This window comes from Stylophora pistillata, chromosome 4 (genome assembly GCF_964205215.1).
Source record: "Stylophora pistillata chromosome 4, jaStyPist1.2, whole genome shotgun sequence".
Taxonomy (NCBI): Eukaryota; Metazoa; Cnidaria; class Anthozoa; order Scleractinia; family Pocilloporidae; genus Stylophora; species Stylophora pistillata.
Genome location: NC_142522.1, coordinates 14,221,994 through 14,244,577, shown reverse-complemented (window position 1 = coordinate 14,244,577; position 22,584 = coordinate 14,221,994). Strand labels below are relative to the sequence as shown.

Sequence of the window (22,584 nt, the reverse complement as noted above, 5' to 3'; positions counted from 1 at the left end):
ACTGCTGAAGAAAGAAATTTATATAAGAGTTCGCAGAATATAGCGGGCGAGTTGAATCCCGAAGATATTGAAAAGACCGTCAAAAAGATAAGAGATCAAAGAATTAAGCTGGTGAGACATATTATATTATATTCAATTCCTCGGCGTTTGACGAGAATCATAATATTATATTCCACATTGATTCCATTGACTTATTTCAATCAGTTCTCAAAATCCTTCAACAACACGGGTCGGGGCAAATGTGAAAAGTTAAATCTTCAAATTCCCACATCAATAGATCCTGTAAGTAATTGAGCATATAAATTTTGCTTAAAAAAACGAACAAAGAGAAAAAAATCCATATGAATACGGTTAAAAACAAAGATTGAAGTATAGAAAGTTGGAGAAGAGGAAGAAAGAAGGAAAAAAGAATAAAATAGTCGCAGAATTAAATCCTTAATCATTGAGTTGTTAAATTCTCTCCTGTCAGCTTAAATAAGCTTCTTGTTAACTCCATCATTATTTCATAATGCTGAAAAAATATTGGCCTGTTCATTTGAAACTGTTGAACTTTCTCCTATAGGTAAACATTCATGATGGATATGGCTGTTGCACTGCGGTACTACAAAAAGATCCTGATGGACAGTTGTTTGGTTTTGGATCCCCTGCAGGTCAAGACTTTTTGTCAAGGAATCCCGAGTTGATGTTTAAATTCAAAAGCCATTTTGGTGGTAAGCTTTTCACTAATTTTTTGCAGTATTTCTGCACTATTGTTTGAGTTCTGCAAAATCTAACACCTCCATGTAGGTCACATGTAATAAAGTTTCATGAGTAAAGTGTAAGATGTCGGGGGTTGTCCCATATACTGACTTCCGGAATAAGGGAATGATCTGCTGAACAGGGTAGAGTTTTTCAAGCTTAAGCTTTGTGTCATAAATAGGATATCCTTTTGAACTCCATTTCCAACTTTGTCTACAGTTCCTGTCAAGTAATTCAGGGTATTCGTATACCATTACAATGCTAAATAACCAACTATCCTCAATGATATTGACCACCACCCAAGAATTAAACTCTTTCGAATCTGATAGGTTATTATCAAAAAATATTTTTATTTGTCACAAGGGTAATAGTATCAGGATCCTGTGGAACACCCATATTCCCTAAACAAGTTGGAATACCCCCTCGGAGTAGTTAGTAACATCTAAATTATGTTTATTTATTTGCAGGTGCAGACAATAAAGATGTTACATATAAAGACATAACAGCATTATTCAACCAAAAATACAGTAAGATTGCAATGATTATCGTATGCATGCATTTGTGTGATTCCATGCACGTTTTTGTGATTACAACTTTTTGGATTCTAGCACACAATTTTTCATTAATAATTATTAGTTAATTCTCTGGGAGTGTGTAATCCCATATATTGGCTATCATAGCAAATATATGAGAGTACACACTCCCAGGTAATTAACTAATAATTATTAATGAAATGGTTTGTGCTGGAATCCAAAAAGTTGCAATGGTTTCAAGCTCTGTGTCAAATAACAGGGTATTGACTATTCAAATCCATTTCCAATTTTTTTCTGTCACATTCAGAGTATAGCTTTATATACTAATTAAGCACTTTTAAATCTCAACCTTTACCAAAAGAATTATATGTGGCGTCCACCCTACAATTGTTAAATTGTAAAAATATTTGTATTCTGGCAGTTATTTAGCAATCACCCTTTTTATTTGTCATAAATACGATATATGAATTTAAGATTTTCAGGTTGACCATTTCGGGGTTCTGGCTGAATACCCGAACCCAAGTCCACATGGAGTATACCCCACGAGTTAATTATCATAAAGGCTATATTATTATTCATAGATGTTATAAAAGATATTGTTGTTTGGGTCTTGGGACCAACATCATTAAATACCACCAATATACTCAATCTTGTCATGGTTTGAGAATGTTTATATTAGCTTTTACATTATCATTAATATCATAATTACTCAAAAATGTCAGTGATGTCATATTGCTATTTTCCTATAAGGGCAAGCCATAATGAATAATTATTGGAGGTCCTCCAACGTTATATAAAACTTTCTCTTCTCAGTGATAAAGGTTTCTTAATCATTCTATAGTTGCTTTTACTGGTACAGCCAATTGAAAGCCTTTAGATTATTGTTATTAGGGGTATTTATGGAGCTATGCTAAATATATCACAAAAAAATCTAAAATAAAGGATACACCAGACAATATTTTCATTAAAATAGGCGAGTTTTGGGAAGTCTCAACAGCCCTAGAAAACTATTACATTCTCCGAAATCTTAGTGCTAAAATTGCAAAAAAGAACAGGTTCACAAATACTGGTAGTAATCAATTCGAATTTAAACTTCAACTTTTATTTGCTTACCGATATATTTTCTTTGATAGACTATTGACAATAGAAACAGAATTATTATATACAGAAGCTTGTTTTTAGGTTAAAATTATCTTGAGAGTTTGTAAGTGCATGTATGAATCATGAATATGATGTATGTTAGCTACCATTAAAAGATCATGAAGAATGTATTTTAATCATCAAAAATAACACCTGTATGATGAAATCCATATGCACACATAATTATTATATGCTGACTTAGTTTTCTCATTACATTTAGGTCAAATGGTTGGAAAACCTTCAAGAGTGCCATACCTCAAGGGTGGTTTTGAGGTTGAGGGACTTCCTGAAGATTTGCCTTTTCCGAAGCCTTTCATGTATGGCGGGATGCAAATGAGAAGAATTCTTGAGGCTAAAGAAAGCATCATCTTCAAACCAGCCCCATTGCAAGGAAATAGTGATGATGCTGTTGAGACTCCAATTGAACAAGAGCCCATCCCACGACCACCAATATGTGACATCAAAATTGCTGGTGTCAGGGTAGTTTTAACTGAGTCAGCTAGAAACATAGGAGTAATGTTTAACGATGTTATGAATCACGAGCATCAAGTTCAAAATATCTCTAAAGTAGCTCTCTTTCACATACGCAATTTATCTAAAATCAAGAAATGTCTTACTCACAGAAAGATGCTGAAACGTTAGCCATGCTTTTATTACATCTAAGCTGGACGATCGCAATTCTTTGTTGGGTGAATTGCTACAATACTTATTAGATAAGGTTCCGCGGGTACAAAATGCTGCAGTGCGTCTCGTCTCCTGCACTTCCTGTAATCAAGTTTAATGTCTTTGCGTGGGGCATGGTTGCCCATATTGCCCGAGCCAGAGGCTCATATAATCGCAAGACAACACCCACCCATCCCACCCCAGGGGAGCACATCCATCACACAGTAATCTCGTGCGTGGGAAATTAACGTCTCCTACCCCTAACCCTGCAGGAGACGGGACCTCCATTTATTCGTCCCTATCCGAGAAGACTAGAATATTTAAACCATTTCTTGATGTTATAGAAAGGCAGCATATTCTTCTCAATTATTTTAAGACCTTGAGTGTTGGTCCGGCCTTGAGTGTTGGTCCGGACACTCGAAAATATGACCGAATTGCGCCAGTCCTTAAAGAGCTTCACTGGCTACCTGTAAAGCAACGTATAATCTTTGAAATATAAGTTTTTACCTATAAGGCACTGAAAGCTTTAGCACCTCATCACATATCTGATTTTTTAGTACAATATAAACCACCTAGAGCTCTGCGTTCGTCCGATGAGAAACTGTTACAAGTTCCTTGTTTCAAGCTTAAGACTTATGGAGGCAGATCCTTCAGTTATATAGATTAGACATCTATATTTATACAGGATAGCCCCTTCAGTGTAGTAAACACTGGTATGAACGGGGGTCCTGTTAACCACCCATCCCACCCCAGGGGAGGACATCCATCACATAGTAACCTCGTGCGTGGGAAATTAACGTCTCCTGCCCCTAACCCTGCAGGAGACGGGACCTCCATTTATTCGTCCCTATGCGAGAAGACTAGAATATCTAACCATTTCTTGATGTTATAGAAAGGTAGCATATTCTTCTCAATTATTTTAAGACCCTGAGTGTTGGTCCGGCTGGGGCTCGAACCCTCGACCTTCTGCACAACCGACCAGCGCTCTATCCATTAGGTTATTGCTTAATACTTTTAGTAAGTTGTTTTACTGAGTTGTCTTTATCTTATTTTTTATCCATATAGCTGTACAGCGCTATGAACTCTAACATGAGCGCTATCAAAGTCTTGTATTATTATTATTGTTATAATTTCTTTAACAAATCCTGACACATCTAAGGTGACTGTGCAATTTTCATTCGCACCCTAAAGCTCTAAATGTACGTAATAGATATCATGAGTCCCGTGCATAATACTTGCGCCCGGACTAGATATTACGCGACAGATTGTACGCTTGATGCAGGCTGATTTCAAACATTTATAACCTTTCGGCTATCGACATTAAAAAGTGCAATATCGCATTACGTATATTATCAATTTGGTATGTCTTGATTAATATGACACAACCTGAAACAACCCTGAGATCACTGAGTTGGGCTAATTTTCTTTGTATGTGTGTGTCAATTTTGTTAGTGATATTTTAAAAGTCAAAAATATGTCTTTCATTGCTTATTCTTTAATATTAAATGGTGTAGACAGAATAAAAATGATGCCCTAATAAAAAGATTGTTTTAAGGACATATCGTATCATTTGCGCTATTTGGTCAGTAAAGCTCATGTAACAGTGTTGACTGAACGCAAGTCCCGTGACATAAGTACGAGCGTTGCACAATTCCTCCGAAAGCTCTTAATTTGTTGGCAAAAAAATATAGCTAACAGAGCAAAAAATATTGAAAGACTGTTTTTGGTTTAAATATGTTGATGAAATTCGCTCCAAATTATTTTCTCGTGTTAACGTGCTGATTTTGTATGTGTGCTAATTTTGTTTTCGGTGTGCTAATTTTGTTATCGATCTTCGTGTAATAACTTTGTCAAAACATGCTAACATAGTCATATCGATCAGGACCGTATATCACCAGAACGTGAACAGGTGATTTTCCCATGCTGATCATGTTAAAACGTATACAGTAAAATCAATGTTAATATTAACACACATTACCCGTAGAAAAGCTCCCAGTAGGGACTTTAAGCAGTCAGGACGGCAACACCCAGGAAGACGTCGATTAAAAACTGAGTCTCTACTTTTAGTTAAAATTTCGAAAATGGCTGCATGTGTTTACCGTCTCATAGGGCGCCAAACCTCAAACTCAACATAACGCATACAAGTAGCGTTGAGTTCCAAATGTAAATCAAAATAATTTTCCGCCGCGATTTCGCTTCGCAGACGACGCAAATTTTGGTGATTTCACGTTGTTGTTTTCCAAAAGGACGTCTAAGAAATGTACAAAGTTTTAAAACGCACGTACTGGGCTATTGTTCTGCCAATTAGATCTATTGTTTTTCCACGTTCTCGTTGCCGTAGCCGTCGTGGTTTGTTTAAAGTCCCTAGTATTAGACATCGCACGCGAGTACCGCATTTTACAAATAGTTGCGTATTTTCATTTTCCAAGTGGCGATGGATGCACCTCTGATCTAGCTATTTCAAATCAGAAGCAACCTTTCTTATCAGCAGAAGTAACTTTCAAGACATATATGACTGTATGGGATGATCCACTGAACACGGTATGCTTTTTCAAGGTTCGCGAAGGGTATCCTATTCAACTTTATTTCCGACTTTGTCTCAGTTTCCATTCATACTCAGGGTCTCAGTTTCCATTCATACTCAGGGTCTCAGTTTCCATTCATACTCAGGGTCTCAGTTTCCATTCATACTCAGGGTCTCAGTTTCCATTCATACTCAGGGTCTCAGTTTCCATTCATACTCAGGGTCTCAGTTTCCATTCATACTCAGGGTCTCAGTTTCCATTCATACTCAGGGTCTCAGTTTCCATTCATACTCAGGGTCTCAGTTTTCATTCATACTCAGGGTCTCAGTTTTCATTCATACTCAGGGTCTCAGTTTCCATTCATACTCAGGCTATACATATACTAAATCATTAACGCTATCCAACATCGATCCTACAGGGATATAAAGCTGTGTGCTCATCCGGAAAGGTTCTTAGGAGTAGAACCTGTAGCGGTGCAGAAAAAAATCAAAATAGGGGGACTTTTCTTTAATTGAGACCAAAAGCACTCATTCTTTTGGGATATGCATTGTTATTCCTATTGCAGTAGATGGCTCGAACCCGGGGGTAACATGTGAAGGTGTAGTCTGATCGTCCGGCAAAATAGATGAGATTTTGGATCTACTAAACGAATGCCGTTTTGACATTCTCTTTATCTCTGAAACGAAGATTTACAAGTCTGGTTCTACAAAGTTATTATCCAACTCACATTACCGTGTCATCAGGAATGATAGAAAAAGGGGTGCCGGTGGTCTATTAGTTTACATTCACAATTCTTTTACTGCGAGAAGACAACTCAAGCTTGAACCAATTGGTGTAGAATCTATTTGCCTCAATGTAAAGGGGAATACAAATACATGGTTTTTCGTATGTGCCTGTTATCGCTCTCCAAGTAAGTGTAAAGTAACTGACTTTATCTCTGGCTGTTCTAGTGCTGCAGAAAACATGCTAAAAATCAGGAATGAAATTGTATTTGTTGGAGATTTCAATATCGATATGATGGCCTATGTTGATGGGAATTTGCATAATACGAATAATCCTTTGGCTGATTTCTGCGATCGCTATTGTCTCTCAAATACAATAACTGAACCAACAAGGGCTACTAACACAAGTGAAACCCTAATTAATGTGATCCTAGTTAATCGACCTGAGCGATGGACAAAGAGTGGCACGTTGAAACTTGGAATAAGTGATCACGATCTTGTATACATTGTGAGAAAACCACGCCTACCGAAATCGAAAGTGCAAACGATTGAATCCAGAAGTATGAAGAAATTTAATGAAGCCTCTTTCTGTTGTGATTTATCTACTGCTCCATGGGACAGTGCCCCTGTTTATAACGATATTAACGATGTCTGGAATCCCTGGTCAAAGCTCTACAAAGACATAATAGACAAACATGCGCCTATTGTGAAAAAAAGGGTTCACGCAAACCAACTTCCGTGGATCAATGTCCAAATAAAAAGAACAATTCAACTGAGAAACAAACTATACCGCAAATACCGCCTTAGTCGGAATGATGAAACTTGGGAAAGTTATAGAGTACAAAGGAACTTAGTTACCAAACTTAAGCGAACATCTATTAAACGGTTCTTCTTGGACTCTTCAGCTAACGCAACAACTCCAAGAGATTTTTGGAAGCGGGTAAAGCCTCTTCGACCGTCTTCTGGACAAGATAACAGCGATGGCACATGCTTAATGGTTAGAGGTGCAGTTGTTAGTGATCCATCAAATCTTTTCAATAAACACTTCTCTTCACCTGTTCTTGATCGAACTGTTTTGACTAAGTCTATTGAAGATTTCGAACATCATCCAAGTCTGACTTCAATCTCGTCGCGCAATTTCAATCTTGGTTTTTCATTTCAACCTGTCAGTACGGAATACATTGGTAAATTGCTTATTGGCCTGAAAACAAACAAGTCTTGTGGACCTGACAATATCACTCCCATGATTCTTAAGCTATCTGCGTCAACAATCAAAGGGCCTTTGACTAAGCTCCTTAAATACAGCCTTGCTAACTCAACGTGGCCACAGGAATGGAAATTAAGTAATGTTACTCCAGTCTATAAAAAGGATGATACCTCTCTTGTGGAAAACTACAGACCAATCAGTATCTTGTCGTCCCTTCCCAAGATTCTTGAGAAAGTTATTTATGATCAGCTCTATGATGCTTTCAAGACCCACTTCTCTCTCAATATGTCTGGATTCTTAAGTGGGCACTCATGTTGCACTGCTCTTCTAAAAATGGTTGACGACTGGAGACTAGCCCTGGATTCTAAGAAAGTCACTGGAACCATTGCCATTGACCTTTCCAACGCTTTTGATTCTGTGTGTCACAGTCTACTCCTAGCCAAGTTGCGTGCTTATGGTCTGAATGATGATGCTCTCAGATTCGTCCAGTCATACTTAACCGAGCGACAGCAAAGAGTTAAATTTAATTGCAAATTCTCTGATTGGCTTCCCGTTCAATGTGGTGTGCCTCAAGGTAGTCTTCTCGGTCCCTTATTTTTTAATATATATATGAATGACTTAAACTTTGCTGGCCAGATCGCTTCCTTGCGTCTATATGCCAATGATACGACAACTTATCGATCTCATCACGATATCACTTTCTTGGAAATTTCCCTTAACCATGATATTGACATCCTCCTGTCTTGGCTTTCTCGTAATTATCTTATGGTCAACAACATAAAGTCCCAAGCTATGATGATTGGAGATATTGCTTACGACCCTCAATTTATCATTGGTGACTCTAGAGTCGAGTTATCTAACTCACTCAAAATCCTTGGGGTTACAATCAATTGACGACAAGTTAACATTTGCTGATCACATTCAGAGTGTCATAAAAAAGGTCTATGCCAAGATTGGCGCCCTTAGGAGACTCAAAAAACTTATGCCTGTAGATGTCTCCCTATCACTCTATAAGGTTTACATACTTCCTCATCTGGAGTACTGTAGTCCGCTATTGCTTGGAATAAATAAAACACTGAGCTCTAAACTTGAGTCAAAACTTTGCTTAATCTCGGCAATAATGTTGATTACAATACAATCTTAGCTAAATGCAACATGAAAACTCTAGAACATAGGCGATTTTATATTTCCTTGGTTTTACTTTTTAAATGTATGAAATGGAACGGTCCGGAATATATTAAAAACTTTTTTCAATTGCGGGAATCTAGATATAGTTTAAGGAATAAAGGTGTAAATCTAGTGCAACCAGGGTATAATAATAGATCGTATCATAATTCCTTTACATATAAAGCTAGTCACCTTTGGAACAGTTTACCTAGAGAAATTAAAACAGCATCTGAACTTAGCGATGTCTTTAGTTAACTTAAGAATTTCGATTTTAGCACTCTAGGACCAATCTGTAAATGTAATACATGTAGTTGACTTTTATTGTACATACACATACACTGTCATTCTTATTCATACTCATCTACTGCAATATCTTTTATCAAACATGACGTTTAGACTCTTTTAACTATCAATATTACTCACCTACAATTTTACAATTATCACTCTTACTCTAAACTTATATATTTTTACCTATAAAGTTTTAAGTACTTCTAATAATATACCTTTAATTATAGTTAATTTATAGTCTACCGTTTTATACATGAGCCTCTGGCTCGGGCAATTGGGCAACCATGCCTCACGTTAGACAATAAACTTTGATTGATTGATTGAGTGTAGTCCTGAGAAGGGCTGTTGTCGGTGGTAGTGACTGACGTTTCGACAACCTGTGCGGAAGTCATCATCAGAGTCAAGTGAATGATTGTTGTCAGTAGAATGTTCTTATTCCAGTTCGTGTGAAATGATCGGTTGGTTTTCCCTTGATGTTATTGGCTGTAAGACTCAAGTGACGTAAGTCGGTCGTGATTGGTCTGTTTCGACCTGTCGGTAAAGTTAGGTCATTCTTTTTCGGTCGTTTGTGATGTTTATGTCGTGAATGAGTCGTTTGTATGGAGCGGGTAGTTGTTGACATCTGTTTAGGGGAGTCTGTTCTAAGTTAGTAAACCAGCTTTCCAGAGTCAGTCGTTGAAACTAGTCAGTGCTGTAGGTTAGGCATTGCGCAGAGTCCCAGTCAATGTTGTGGTTGGTAAGTCGATGGTGTTCAGCAATGTGATTGCTGACATCACCTTTCCTCGTCGCCCGTCTGTGTTCAGTCAGTCTTGTTGTGCAGTTTCTGCCAGTCTCACCGATGTAGGAGGCTTGGCAGTCGGAACAATTGATCTTATGAATCATTCCCTGTCTGTTCCTCGGTTCGTCTTTGTCTTTAACGTTGGTTAGTAACTGACGTAGTGTGGTGATGGGTTTGTGAGTGATTCCTTTTGTAATTCATGTGGAAGAGGGAGGGACAAGTCACCCCGTTCCCCCTTCCTGTATCCACCCTTGCGAACATTAGGAAAGAGATAGAAAAAGGTTCAGAAAAAGCAGAAAAACAAATCATTTATACAAGTACACTTTTTATTAGCGAGAATTAAGAAACCTATTTAAGAACCAAGCGAGCCTGATTTTCAGTCAAGCACTATTTATATAGGAACCTGTTCAAGCTGACTTGAAAAAAATCTAGGTTCTCTGAACAAGAGGTTCTATTGCATTACAATCGAATTGTAATGCAATAGAACCTGCTGCAATTGTATTGGCCCAAATGTTTCACTTAAGTCATGTTATAATATTCATGTGAGTTAGTAATTACAGTTATAAAATATTCTCTTTTATGAGGTATCGACTATGCATCGTCACCAAATGGCTTCTTATTATTATCATAACAACAATTTTTACAATGAAAATGCACCATCATTGATCTAGATTGTCTGTTTGTTCGTTCTCATCAGCTTCAGTTTCATCCCTAACACTACTGACATCATCAACATTATCATTATCATTTGCAGCTTCATCTTCAAGTAAAGACGGAGTTGATTCTCCACTTCCATCCAAAATTCTTTTCAGCAATTCTTCATAATCTGTTTCAAACAAGACTTCTTCCTTCCAAAGTCTTTGCAGGCTTGCCAGTTCTTGGATTAAGGATGCTCTCTTCACTAGAAGAAGGTTCTTGTGACTTGGATTATTTTGAGTGGAAGCCTTATCGATCCAAGAATCAACTGTCTGTACTTCCTCAGAAAGAAAGGTCTGAAACCTTTCAACCTCTGCTTTAAGAAGAATGATTTCTTCGTTGGCCCTTTTTTTCAACAAAAACACATTTATGATTTGTATTTTTGTAGAATGGGCTAGGGTGTTACGTTGAGGATCCACGTTGACTGAACTGTAAATGGTTGATTGCGGATCTTTCACTATAACAAAAACTTCATCATCTGACAGATCACCAAATTGGGCTGTTCTCAAAGCTTTCAGTTGGGGTATGAGAAGTTTGACACTGGCTGTTATCTTGGTAAGTTCTTTGTTCAGCTTTTTAGCAATAGCTTGTCCATCTGCAAAGACAGATTACAAAATAAGGTAAATAAATATCAATTAAATAAATATTCTGATTACACTGGAACCTATCCAAGCCCACACCCACATAAGCCAGACACTTCCTGAGCCTCTGTTTTAATCATTCTGTGCACCTCTCTAAGACAGACACATAAAGCTGGTCTTCAGAGTGTTTATCACCATTATCATGTCATATCAAGAACCTATCATTTACCTGCATACTTTTTCTTCATTTACCGAACAAAAATCCGTTCCGCTGCTAGGTGGTGTAGTTTTTTGAGTAACTGACACCCTTGTTTAAGCTTGAGGCGAGCAAGAACTTCTTTGTACAAAGAACTTGCCACAGTCCACTTCCTTTGAATTCCTTGTTGCCTCTCAATAGATGTTTGCAACTTCTCAAGCCTAAATAATATATTTCAAACAAGGATATCAGAAAGAAATATCACAACTGGCACTGAGTTAAAAATACTGAAGCAAGCATGCAATTACTTTTTAAGATACTTTTCCTTGACACAAAATTTGATTCCTTAGAAGAACCATAAAGGGATTAAATACTATACACATGAGTATGCAGTTGAAGAATTTAATGAATCTAATATTAAATAATAATTTGTTTATACATCAGTGTCAAATGTTTTTGCATTTTACTGTTTTGATTTTGATTCACACTTATTTCTTACCTATAAACATTTTTTGTTACACAAAGGTGTAGTGGATGAATGAATTTTAGAGATTTATTTGTGAGATTTACAGTACAAACCTCTGTAACTGTTTCTTTATTGATTCAACTTCCTGAGCAGTAATCTCAGAATTGGACTGCAATTTAAACCTAGAAATAATTATGTCAAGTTTTATCATTGTTTATACTGTATCATAAGTACTTGTAACACAGCACTAATCAGCTACAACATAATTTTATTGCAGTGATCACTTCCCTGAATAGTAGATAATTATTACTGATTGTTAGGCCTTCCATGGAAACTCAAACATGCCATGCACCAATCAACTTCAGTCATTTGTTTGAGTTTAGTACTGTATATATTATCCTTGATCATCCAATGCGTAACTTGAATGATTTGAATTTCATTTGTGGGCTCTGGTATAAATGTGCCATATTTGACTGCCAAAATGTATGTGATGTATTAAATAAGGGCAGTTGGGGAGAATGACTAACTTTATATTTATTAAAGTTAATAATTGAAATATAATATTGGAAAATATAATAATAATCATAAAAATAATAACAATCATTATCATCATCAAAATTCCTTGTAACTTACTTAAGATCGTTTGCAGTGCTAACGCTTTCAACTTACTTCTCATCCCATTCCAGCTCTATAGAAAATAAAATAACTTTTAAATTAGTAAATTATTATATATGCAATAATTCCACGATGATTTGATGCACTAACATACAGTATATTTAGTTACTACTATTCAGATCTATGTAGTAATGACTGTACCTATTTAACACAAGCAATCTAAATGTTAGTAAAAAACCCATTTCAAAACACATGCCAATTTGAGATCAAATGGTTACAATTAATGGCCACAGTTACATCACATGATAAAACATTTAAAAGATTGTTAAAAGAATGAAATGTCCATATCAGTCGTGAGAAGCTGGGTTCTTCTGTTGAGATGCTGCTCCCTACTTTTTGCTATCTACTCAAATCTACAGATTTGAGTGAGAGCTCCAAAGTGAACATTTCACCATACTGGAAAAAACAGATTAACTCCAATACCTTCATCACTGCTTTCAGTTGACACTTCTGCCTCAATCCACATCTCAATATCTTGCTCTGTCACAGGTTCTGTTGTGTAAGAAGGTCAATGGATTAATTTCATCCTGTGCAGCAAGAAAAAGTCTGAATATTTAATATACTAAGAGATTTTTCATATGTATAACCACTTAATTTAAAAAATATTGTGCACACTTGAATTTTAGCTATACCTGCAGATGGGGTACATGACTATGGTGCAATTATAGCAACACTAGGTTGTATTTTATAACAAAAAGTGTGTAATTAATAAATATCACTTTGCTATATTATAGATGCCTGACAAAGACTTGCACAGGGAATCAATTTTTACAGTTGAGTTTTGGAGAATTTCTTTACTTCGTCTTAAAACTTTCTTTTCAATGAAGGTCCTGTGGAAAATTGAAAACATTCCAAAAATTGTAATAAACATATTGAAAGATAAATCTTAACTATCAAATGAATTATGAAACAATACTATTTCACAAAGGGGAACTTAAACACTAAAAATAAAGTTATAACAAAAACATACTCTCCGAAAAAAGATGTGTATTTTGTTACCACAAATGATTTATTTTTGGATAGTGTCCATTAAAATTATAAATCAAGGGATGGACACTATCTAAAAATACATCATTCATTTTAACAAAATACACATCTTTTAAAAAGTATGAAGAAAGATACGAGGTTGTTGTGCATGAAACCTCTTGTTAAAAAAAAAAATCAATGAAACATTGTTACATATGGGCATTTAATGCTGTTTTGAACTAAACTGTAGGAAGAAGTGAACACATAACATTTACAGGTTGACTTCTTTTTATTTGTTATATTGAAGTAGCACTAAATACCCTCAAAAAGGACCATTTATAGATTAAACAAGCTTTACCTAACTTTTCACAGAGTTGATCTCCGCAGTGCAAAAAACCATCAGTAAGGACATCAATTCTTTTATCTGCTGCCATTTCCTTTGTTATCCTCGAATAGGAAAGCCCAAAGCCTCTCAGTACCCTCACCATCTGTGAGACCAATTCCATCAACACATCTTGGTGAACACTTGATCTGAAGAATTAAGAGTTAATTTTAATTTGATACATAGCAATAACAATTAAGTTATTATTATTACCATTAATTAAAATTAAGAATGCTTTGTTACCTGACATGAAGCTCTGTGACCGTAACAGTGAAAAATTGGTATACCCAAGGTCAACTGGGTTGGGTTGAACAGTAATTCTTGTGCATTTTTCTAAAACAGAGATTATTGTTATTATTGTTGATATTCACAAGCATAAAATTTAAAAGTTTGTGATCTAACCGCACATTATATTATCTAGTATATTGTAATTACAAACACAGAAGTTATAGCTGCCTTTGGACACTTCACCCAAAAAGCCTTTACATATAATTTCAATATAAACTGAATGAAGTGATATAAAGAACTTAAGAAACACTCCAATAGCTATAACTATTAAATTTAGTAGTAGAAAACAACAATAAGAACAACAAAAAATAAGTTTACCTTCATATGTGAAGACAATATGCATGCAATGTCATAGAGCATGACAAACTTTAGACTTTTATTGTTCTCATCAAGAAAGCGCTTAACCTCATAAAGTGGATAACCAATCCTGAAATTAAACAAAAGATCCAAAGATCAAAAAAGAAGAAAAAGTGGAAAAAATGAAGGTGGCCACACCTTTTCAATACTGGTGTTTATATGTTGTGGTTTACATTTAACAATTGGTTCATGTGTCAGCATGCATTCATGGAGATTTGACTGTGTGGGAAGTTTGGAGAGTACGAAAGATGTATAAGAGTTGCTTGAGGCACAGCCTCGAGCAACTCTAACTTTTTGAGTGCTCTCCAAACTTCCCAAGTGCTCAACTTCTCCATGAATACACAGCTGACACATGAACCAATTGTTTTATAACATTTTCCATGCTGTAGTTTATGAATAAAGGGAAGAAATTCCCTCTCCTATGCCTCAATGTGTGATTTATTTTGTTTTGGGAAAGTACTTCGCTATGCTTCAATGATCTCGTCTTGGATTGGTCAAAAACTGACAGGTGCATTCATACGTGGAAATGAAGCTAGAGTTGAGGAACGAGATGAAATCAGCATTGATTGTCTTCCCCTTTCTCTGGCTTCTTTCTCAAAAAAAAGGTAGGTAGATCTTCATCGGCTTGTTCACTTGTTGCCATGTCTAGTTTTTTACCAAAGTTTTTCCGGTTTTTAATGAAAAATGCTGAAGTCCCCTGCAAGAAAAACAAATTGTTGCAAGGCATTTGATGTCACCAGCCATGCATCAGTGGGACATTTGTTCATAGCAGCTCAATAAGACTTACACAGAGCAAGCACGTGCGCTATGTTATAAATACTCTAAAAAGAAATAAGTGAGAACACAAGCACAATAAACTAAACTCTGCCATAAATATAAATTTATTACAACTTCAAAAGGAACATCTAACTCTTCGCAAGTACTTTCATCAATAAATAATTATTGATTTTTAAAAAGAGATTGAGATAATAAGAGTAATGACAACAGCTTCAAGGATAACAGCTAGATAGCCAATGCATTTGTCCATTGCTATTACATAATAATTATTAATTACTGAAATGCACCTTTCACCATGTTTGATGCTATGAAATCCTTTGGGGAAGTCATGTCTGCAGACACGACCGAAGACTCCTTTCTCATCAAAAAGTTTATTCTTTCCTTTTGATCTAATGGAGCTTGCAAGTTCACCAGCATGAAATGAGCTGCAGTCCTAAAAAAATTAATTGGGTTTTAAAGTGCTTCTACACGTATACTGGAGTATAGAAATATATTGCCAACAACCAACCAAAAAAAAAAATCAATAATTAATATTTGGCATGGCTTGGCATTTGTGTCTACATAAGTTTGTAAATTTGTATGTGCGACTGGTGTGGTGAGAGAAGGCTCCCAAATAATTATCACTGACCATCACAATGAGGTAATCAGATAGCTCCTTGTTATTGGAAAGGAAGGAATAGCTACCAGTAAAATTAAGACATTTGCACAGGACATTTTTAGGCTACTGTTTCCAATGTGATGTGGCTTGATTTTTCTTCATTAACAAACCTTTGAAACCTCAGAAGCACGTTCACAGTAGCCATTTACAAAATTGTCATCATCATCTTGGTCTACAAACATCAGCTGTCCATCCTTTGGAACTCCTATTGATTTCAGTCCCTGGCATTTCTTCCTGGAAAGACCAAAGCATGCATCCATGCTCTCTATCAAAATTCCACTTTCCTGCAAGTCAAAAAAATATTGTGGTGCAAAATTACCCAGGTTAAAAAATTGTACCTTGGGAAAAATTAAATTTACCTTAGAAAAAAAATTACCTGCAACATATACCTTTTATACATTTAAATAATTAAATCAAAAGCACTTTAAACACTGCTTCCTAATCTGTAAAGGGAGTTTTCTGTTTTGAATATCATTAAATATACTGAATAAATTAGGTATATGTATAGAGCGTACAATTCAAGGTCTCTGCAATCAAATGTACATGTAAAATATTGTGAATAAAGGAAGATTATTTATTAAATACCTTTGGACAAAGCGGACAAACTGTACCATTCCAGAGGTCTGGGAAGCACTGAGTCATTTTCTTAATTTGATACTTGAAGTACCTACATGTACATGTACAAGATTATATGTTCATAACGATAGGAAAATAATATTGATAGCCATGTATACTACGTTGGGGTATCATGCTAGTCGTGTATAATAGGGCTAGCTATGACTACCCATGTAGTAATGGGTAGCCATGACTATGGCTATATGGGTATATGATAAAAAAATATTGGCAGTCATGACTACATGGTACCATATTTCATAATAAAAATTAGTATGCAATTAATTACCTGTACTCTTCAAAAGATGCTTGATTTAGGAGTTGATATATTGAAAAAACCTGTGATAACAAAAAAGTTTAAAATTTCAATGAGTTCAAAATTTATTCATCCATGTATATTAGCTATAATTTGAGAAAATAAATTACACTTGATAAAAAGCCATTATGTTGTTTCTTTAAGAAATATCTTTTCTTTGGCAGGAATTTCCTCATCTTCTAGCTAGGGAGTGATTAAAATAATGTACAACATGCAATGTGCATGTATTCGTGGGATCATAATGCACATGATGAAAGGTTTCATCAACATGAAAAACTACTGGATAATTAGGCAGTGCATTTACTGCTCTTACCATTCTTGGTTGTAACGAGGGCCTTAACAGTTCAACGGCTTCACAAAATTCTCTGAGGGAAACTTTGCAGAGCAAGAACACTGTTTCCATCAGATCCATTAAATAAAATGTGAAGGCTGTGGCAGGTTTATCAGGAGATGCTGGCCACAAGTTGTTCTTTATTAGTGTTGTGGTTGGGTGATAGCAGTTACAAAACCAAACTTTTTTTTAATACGGATTGCCTACAATTAAAAATAAAATGATAACTGAATGAAAACTTGAAAGGGATGTTATTTATTTCAAAATGAATTCCAAAAAGATTCTTTTATAATCAAAAAAAATAATGTGCTGCTTAATCTATGGAATGCAACATATAAGAAGATGACATGGTCGTCAACAGTGTTGCATATATCTATACTAATCAGCAGACCAGGACAAGAGTACATGACTACATTATCTTTAGTTAATAAAGTACCTTTTCGTTTCTTCAATTACAGATTATTATGTGCAAAGCTAAACATTCTCATAGCGTGCTCATCAATACACACAATGTCTCTTGCTTCAGCAGATACACAGTTGCATTGGAAAGCTAATGGTAATCCGTTGACCATATAAGGGGTGGACATCCCCTCCTGAAATTAATTAAAATATACAATAACATTACTTACTTTTAGTAGAGACACCAGCAATATATTAATAAATAGTAATTATTATATGGCTGTGTCTCACGAAGACTGGGAACTACCAAAATAATTCACAAATTTGATCAATTGGCTGACATCAATGTTGAAAGCGGTCTAGATTTTCCCATCTACACCAGCATCTAGACCAGTCTAGGAAAAAGAGGTAAAAAGTATATAAAAAAAATGGCATATAAGACACAGCCATGTAATAAACATCTTATTAACCGAGCTAGGTCAGTCTGTATGGGAGAATCTTGACCTTGGTCACTGGTACAGACCTCACTGTATTCGGTCTGTACTGGTGATCTCTGTCAAGATTCTCCTACACAGACCTCCCGCTCGGTTGATAAGAACTTCATGAAAAGGGGTACAATGAATATTTTGATTCATTGCACTACAGACAGCATGACAGCTGAATTGACAATATACTCTATGTTACACAACAACAACAACATTTTTATTTCTACCTTGAATGAGTCATAAGTACATATTTACAAAGAATTGATTACAATTAAATAATTACATTCAGGTAGAGGCCCTAACTAATAACTAAAAGAGCTAATGAGGTGTTAGGACCCTTATCTATTTATTAATTAAAGGTACAAAAAGAATATGAAAGGAGTATTTCGCTAACATGACATTAGCATACTCGCACAACACAGAAACAACACAGACACAAAAACGACACAATTATAGCTAATCTCTGATAGTTGAAAAAAACATAATTAAAATCCAGGATTTTTTCCTTGATACAAGCTTTAAACATTTTAAGCGAAGAAACAGTTTGTAATAGTTTCTCTACTGAGTTCCATATTTTTGTACCTATGAATTTGATAATGAATTTTTGCTTTTGGAAGATATAAGTTTTTCTTTGCAGCAGATCTTGCTTGATAATTACACCAGGTTTATATTCGTATAATTTTTATTTGGATGAAAATTAAAACTTTTGTTCTTTCGTAACTACTTTATGCAATAGATCAGCTTACAAAAAAGGGGCTAGAATAATAATGTCAAACAAAAGTTGGTCACACAGCAGTTCGATTGTCCCCCATTTTGAATATTTGAGAACATACAAATAATAATAGTAATAATAATAATAATAATAATAATTAAAAGGGAAATTGCAAGAATGTAGAACATGAGAACTGTGCAGGTGGTACCAATTGTTGTAGGATCATTGGGAAGTGTAACAAAAAACTTGGACAAGTGGTTGGGAAAATTGAACGTCAAAATTAGTATTCCGTTACTTCAGAAGACTACGTTACTGGGAACAGCAAGGATTTTGGGAAGGTGTTGGATACCTAGAGTGAAGAGAAAATCCTAAAGGACCCCTGGTCACGGGCTATGACTCGCTCCCTCAGGAAACAACCCGGAAAAAAGATCATCCAGTTCGTTTACTATAATAACACCTTTATTTAGACACGATAATGTTTAAAGCTGAACAGCTTGTGGGGTCGTGTGTAAATGCAAATAAACTCTAAATTAAATTAATTCAAATGATGATGGCTTTTGAGGAGAGGGGAAAACTGGAGTACCCGGAGAAAACCTCTCGGAGCAGAGTAGAGAACCAACAAACTCAATCCACTTATTACATTTCGAAACTCACCTTCCATTTTTCCAAAACATGAAAATGGTTCCTCACACTGTGTAAAATATTAGCACATTCAAGGCAGAAGTACTGCTTGGGGCCACAATATTGACATCGCAGTGTTGCTGGTTCTTGGAGGCAGTAAACACATGTTGTGTCGGTCGGAAAACAGCATTCCTCCACACAAGAATCAAACAACTGTCTTCTTATGTTGTACAAAATTATATCTTGTATCATTTACCTGATAATTTTGAATATTTTCCAAATATTTTCGTTGCCGTAAATCCACTTTAAAACACATAGAGGTTTTCATATACTGTCCATAATTTCGGGTCGGCATGTTATATCTGTCTTTACCGTGAATTTAAGTCTTCATTTGAGCCGGAGAAAAACATTCTTTGCGGCACAAGAGGGAAGCCCTTGGTTATCCATGTTCATTTTACACATGCCAATTCCGCATGTGCTGTCACATCATTTCTCCAAAAAGTGTACTCGTTTTTTGGCAGACAAGTGTACTAAGGGAATAATCGATAATCTTCGACGCACCATCCTTTGAACTTTATGTACCTGTAGCTCAAAAAATGATCTCGGTGATTCCTGTTACTTAATTATTCACAAATTTTAATAACCGCAGTTATGTTCATTTTTTAGCCCATATTTAACAAAATTTATATTCTTTTGACGCAGAGCTCTTTAAATTATTGAAAAATGATACTTTGTTACTTCCTCTTTTTTACATATTCTATCTTCGTACCTTATCTCGACTTCTGGGGGATCAACTGGAACAATAACGACTTCTTGTGTGAAATACGCTGTTCTCGGATGCTTCTCGGCTACAACTGTTATGAAATACGAACTGTTCTCTTTCATATAACCAATGTCAATCCTAATCATGGAATCGTTGCCGCCTATGTTACCCACTCCAGGCCCTTAACAACCTCCAAGCTTGAGACTGGCTGCTGAAGGTTTTGGCAGGGCCACGGGTATTTCAAGTAGATCGTCGGAGAATCTCTGTGAAAAATCTCTGCATATCCATGTAAATCGAAGACCTAAACATATAATACAGCGTAGAAGGGTCAAACCATTTAGCATTGATCATCAAATAAATTTTGAGTACGTTAAGATGGGAAAGGTCGTAGTGCGAGAAGACGTCTAGAGACCTATTTAAATGGCTTCGGCCACCCGAGACAACCCTCCACTCAAGTTATCGAAGCTGAACTAACCAAAAGTTCCCTTTGATGGCCAAAAATGACCTGTATCAGGCAAGAAAAGTTCCCACCAGAGAATGTAAAAAATTATGAAATGAGAGAAAGAAGAGTCGAAAAAGAAAGAAGGAAAGATGTGTATGATCGTGGACTATGAATCGTCTTTTGGTAAAATATTTTCGTTATCATCTGAATTTGAAATTAGTTAAAAATAAAAAGAAAAGAAGGTGCGTTCAGCTTTGGTTCGTAAGAAGAGCAAGAGGAAGGTAGTAAACTTACTATGAGGAGGAAGGAGGGAATCAGGGTCACGTGACAAGGAAGCATTGAGCACCAAGGTTTTATTAAATCCTCTTTCCATCTTTGTTCCTCCGGACATGTTTGCAACTAATGGACTTTCAATGATGCGGATGTAGCCCTCACTGAAACCGAATACATGCGTTCCCGCCATTTTAACAGTCAGTCGCACCAGGTAGATCCCTACTGGTAACTTTCCACGTTTAATGAGAAATTCTGAAAATCCGCCATATCTTGGAAGAACTGGATTTTTCCGCGATTGCGAATGTAGTTCGCACACTTCTCAGTTGAATATTGTTTCGTACTAAAGCTCACAATCAAGATTGACTTCTGAAGAAATAACAAGCTCATTGTCCCGACGCACAGTTAGGGAGGACGTTATATTTGGTGACAAGGTAGGCAGCTCTACGGTCGGACTTGGACATGAACCCTCTAAGGAACAAAGATCGAAAAGCTGAGTATTTTAGCACTCGAGGAAACAGTACTCTTACAGTGAAACGAACTCAACCGAGACCACCCAACGTTTTTTAGCCAATTACAAGACAAGTACGGAACAAAAGAATGGGAGTTCGTTCACCAGCGGTCAAATTAAACTGCTCGTTTGACTGGAGTCGATGTGAAGACACGCGAAAGCTTCTAGTTTTTTTTCGGTGAAATAAATATGTTGTTCATTTCGTTTACGGTAAAAGCGAATAATTATTTACATAATAGCGGCCGGTAATTTTGAGGACTGAACAGCCTCACCGTACGTAAGTAACGAATAATGCTGGATAAACTAATTATTCGAAAGACCTTTGTTACAATGCCCCCAGACCTCGCTGCAGTAATTAAAGTACGGTTGAACTAAGGCATTGAAAACGGACTCCAGCGTAGATCGGTTAACAAAAGGCCTACAACGTTTAATTTCTCCAATGCCCGATGCAATTTTCTTGGCTATTTTTTCAATGTGCATATTCCATGAAAGGTTGTCGTCTATATGCACACCCAGAGATTTAACCGAGCTAACTTGTTTAATTATGTCACCACCTATGATTAGTTTAGGGGAAGTATCGTAAGTACCTATCCTTTGCCGCGATCCAATTAACATGAATTCAGTTTTAGATGAATTTAGAGTCAATTTGGTTGCAGTAAGCCATGTATTAACATTGGATGGGTTATGATTCATAACATCATTTATCATTTTCTTATGTTGTTACTGGCAAAGGTCAGGTTAGTATCGTCGGCACACATACGTGCAACTGAATTAGACAGGCAGTTAGGAAGATCATTTATGTATAAAACAAAAAGCAAATGTCCTAGAATTGTTCCTTGTGGAATTCCACAAGTGAGAACTTGACTAGTTGAGAGCGAGCCATTTACGAAACATTGTTGATTGCGATTATCTAGGTATGACCTAAACCATTCATAAGCGATACCGCGGTTACCATATTCGAATAATTTGGACATAAGAATTGTATGGTCAACGGTATCGAAAGCCTTTTTTAGGTCGAGAGAAACTGCATTTATACTGCCTTTATCAATGTTGAAGGCCCAATTGTTTGTGGCCTCCAACAAGGCAGTAACCGTCGAATGGAGCGAACGAAAACCAGATTGCTGGCTGGAAATCAAATTGTTTTCAGTGAGATAACCGTAAATCTGGTCGTAAATGATACGCTCAAACACCTTAGCTACTATAGGGGCGATAGAAATTGGGTGTTGGGTGATAATTGTTTAAGTCAACTGAAGAATCGGGGGGTCTATACGAGGTCATAACGGCAAAAGACCTTGATCTGGGCTTCTTGATTTCGACAG

General features: G+C 36.2%; 3 protein-coding genes across 10 annotated transcripts; 1 reads left to right on the top strand and 2 right to left on the bottom strand.

The window, feature by feature from the left end:
* Window positions 1–143: 143 nt before the first annotated feature.
* On the top strand, window positions 144–4,414 carry LOC148732558 (general transcription factor II-I repeat domain-containing protein 1-like). The gene is made up of 3 exons (XM_088758484.1): window positions 144–710; window positions 1,206–1,265; window positions 2,632–4,414. Exons 1-3 carry the CDS (start codon window positions 683–685, stop codon window positions 3,051–3,053), a joined length of 510 nt encoding a protein of 169 aa, XP_088614610.1. The 5' UTR covers window positions 144–682; the 3' UTR covers window positions 3,054–4,414.
* Window positions 4,415–10,066: 5,652 nt separating this feature from the next.
* On the bottom strand, window positions 10,067–11,455 carry LOC148732557 (uncharacterized). The gene is made up of 2 exons (XM_088758567.1): window positions 11,268–11,455; window positions 10,067–11,052 (listed from the first exon to the last, which is right to left on the bottom strand). The coding sequence occupies exons 1-2, from the start codon at window positions 11,284–11,286 to the stop codon at window positions 10,421–10,423; spliced, it is 651 nt and encodes a 216-aa protein (XP_088614693.1). The 5' UTR covers window positions 11,287–11,455; the 3' UTR covers window positions 10,067–10,420.
* A 1,366-nt stretch (window positions 11,456–12,821) lies between these two features.
* Window positions 12,822–21,061, bottom strand: LOC148732556 (uncharacterized). Of its 8 annotated transcripts, XM_088758561.1 has the most exons (14): window positions 20,779–21,061; window positions 20,049–20,343; window positions 19,313–19,425; window positions 17,499–17,655; window positions 17,045–17,265; window positions 16,705–16,754; window positions 16,389–16,470; window positions 15,914–16,087; window positions 15,433–15,578; window positions 14,330–14,438; window positions 13,967–14,056; window positions 13,700–13,872; window positions 13,114–13,205; window positions 12,822–12,867 (listed from the first exon to the last, which is right to left on the bottom strand). In XM_088758561.1, the coding sequence occupies exons 5-12, from the start codon at window positions 17,141–17,143 to the stop codon at window positions 13,762–13,764; spliced, it is 861 nt and encodes a 286-aa protein (XP_088614687.1). In that variant the 5' UTR covers window positions 17,144–17,265; window positions 17,499–17,655; window positions 19,313–19,425; window positions 20,049–20,343; window positions 20,779–21,061; the 3' UTR covers window positions 12,822–12,867; window positions 13,114–13,205; window positions 13,700–13,761. The 8 variants fall into 8 exon arrangements, with proteins under 8 accessions (XP_088614687.1, XP_088614686.1, XP_088614685.1 ...); XM_088758560.1 differs by lacking the exons at window positions 17,499–17,655; window positions 20,049–20,343; window positions 20,779–21,061 and adding an exon at window positions 17,692–17,856 and having other exon boundaries at window positions 19,313–19,503; XM_088758559.1 differs by lacking the exons at window positions 20,049–20,343; window positions 20,779–21,061 and having other exon boundaries at window positions 19,313–19,503.
* Window positions 21,062–22,584: the final 1,523 nt, after the last annotated feature.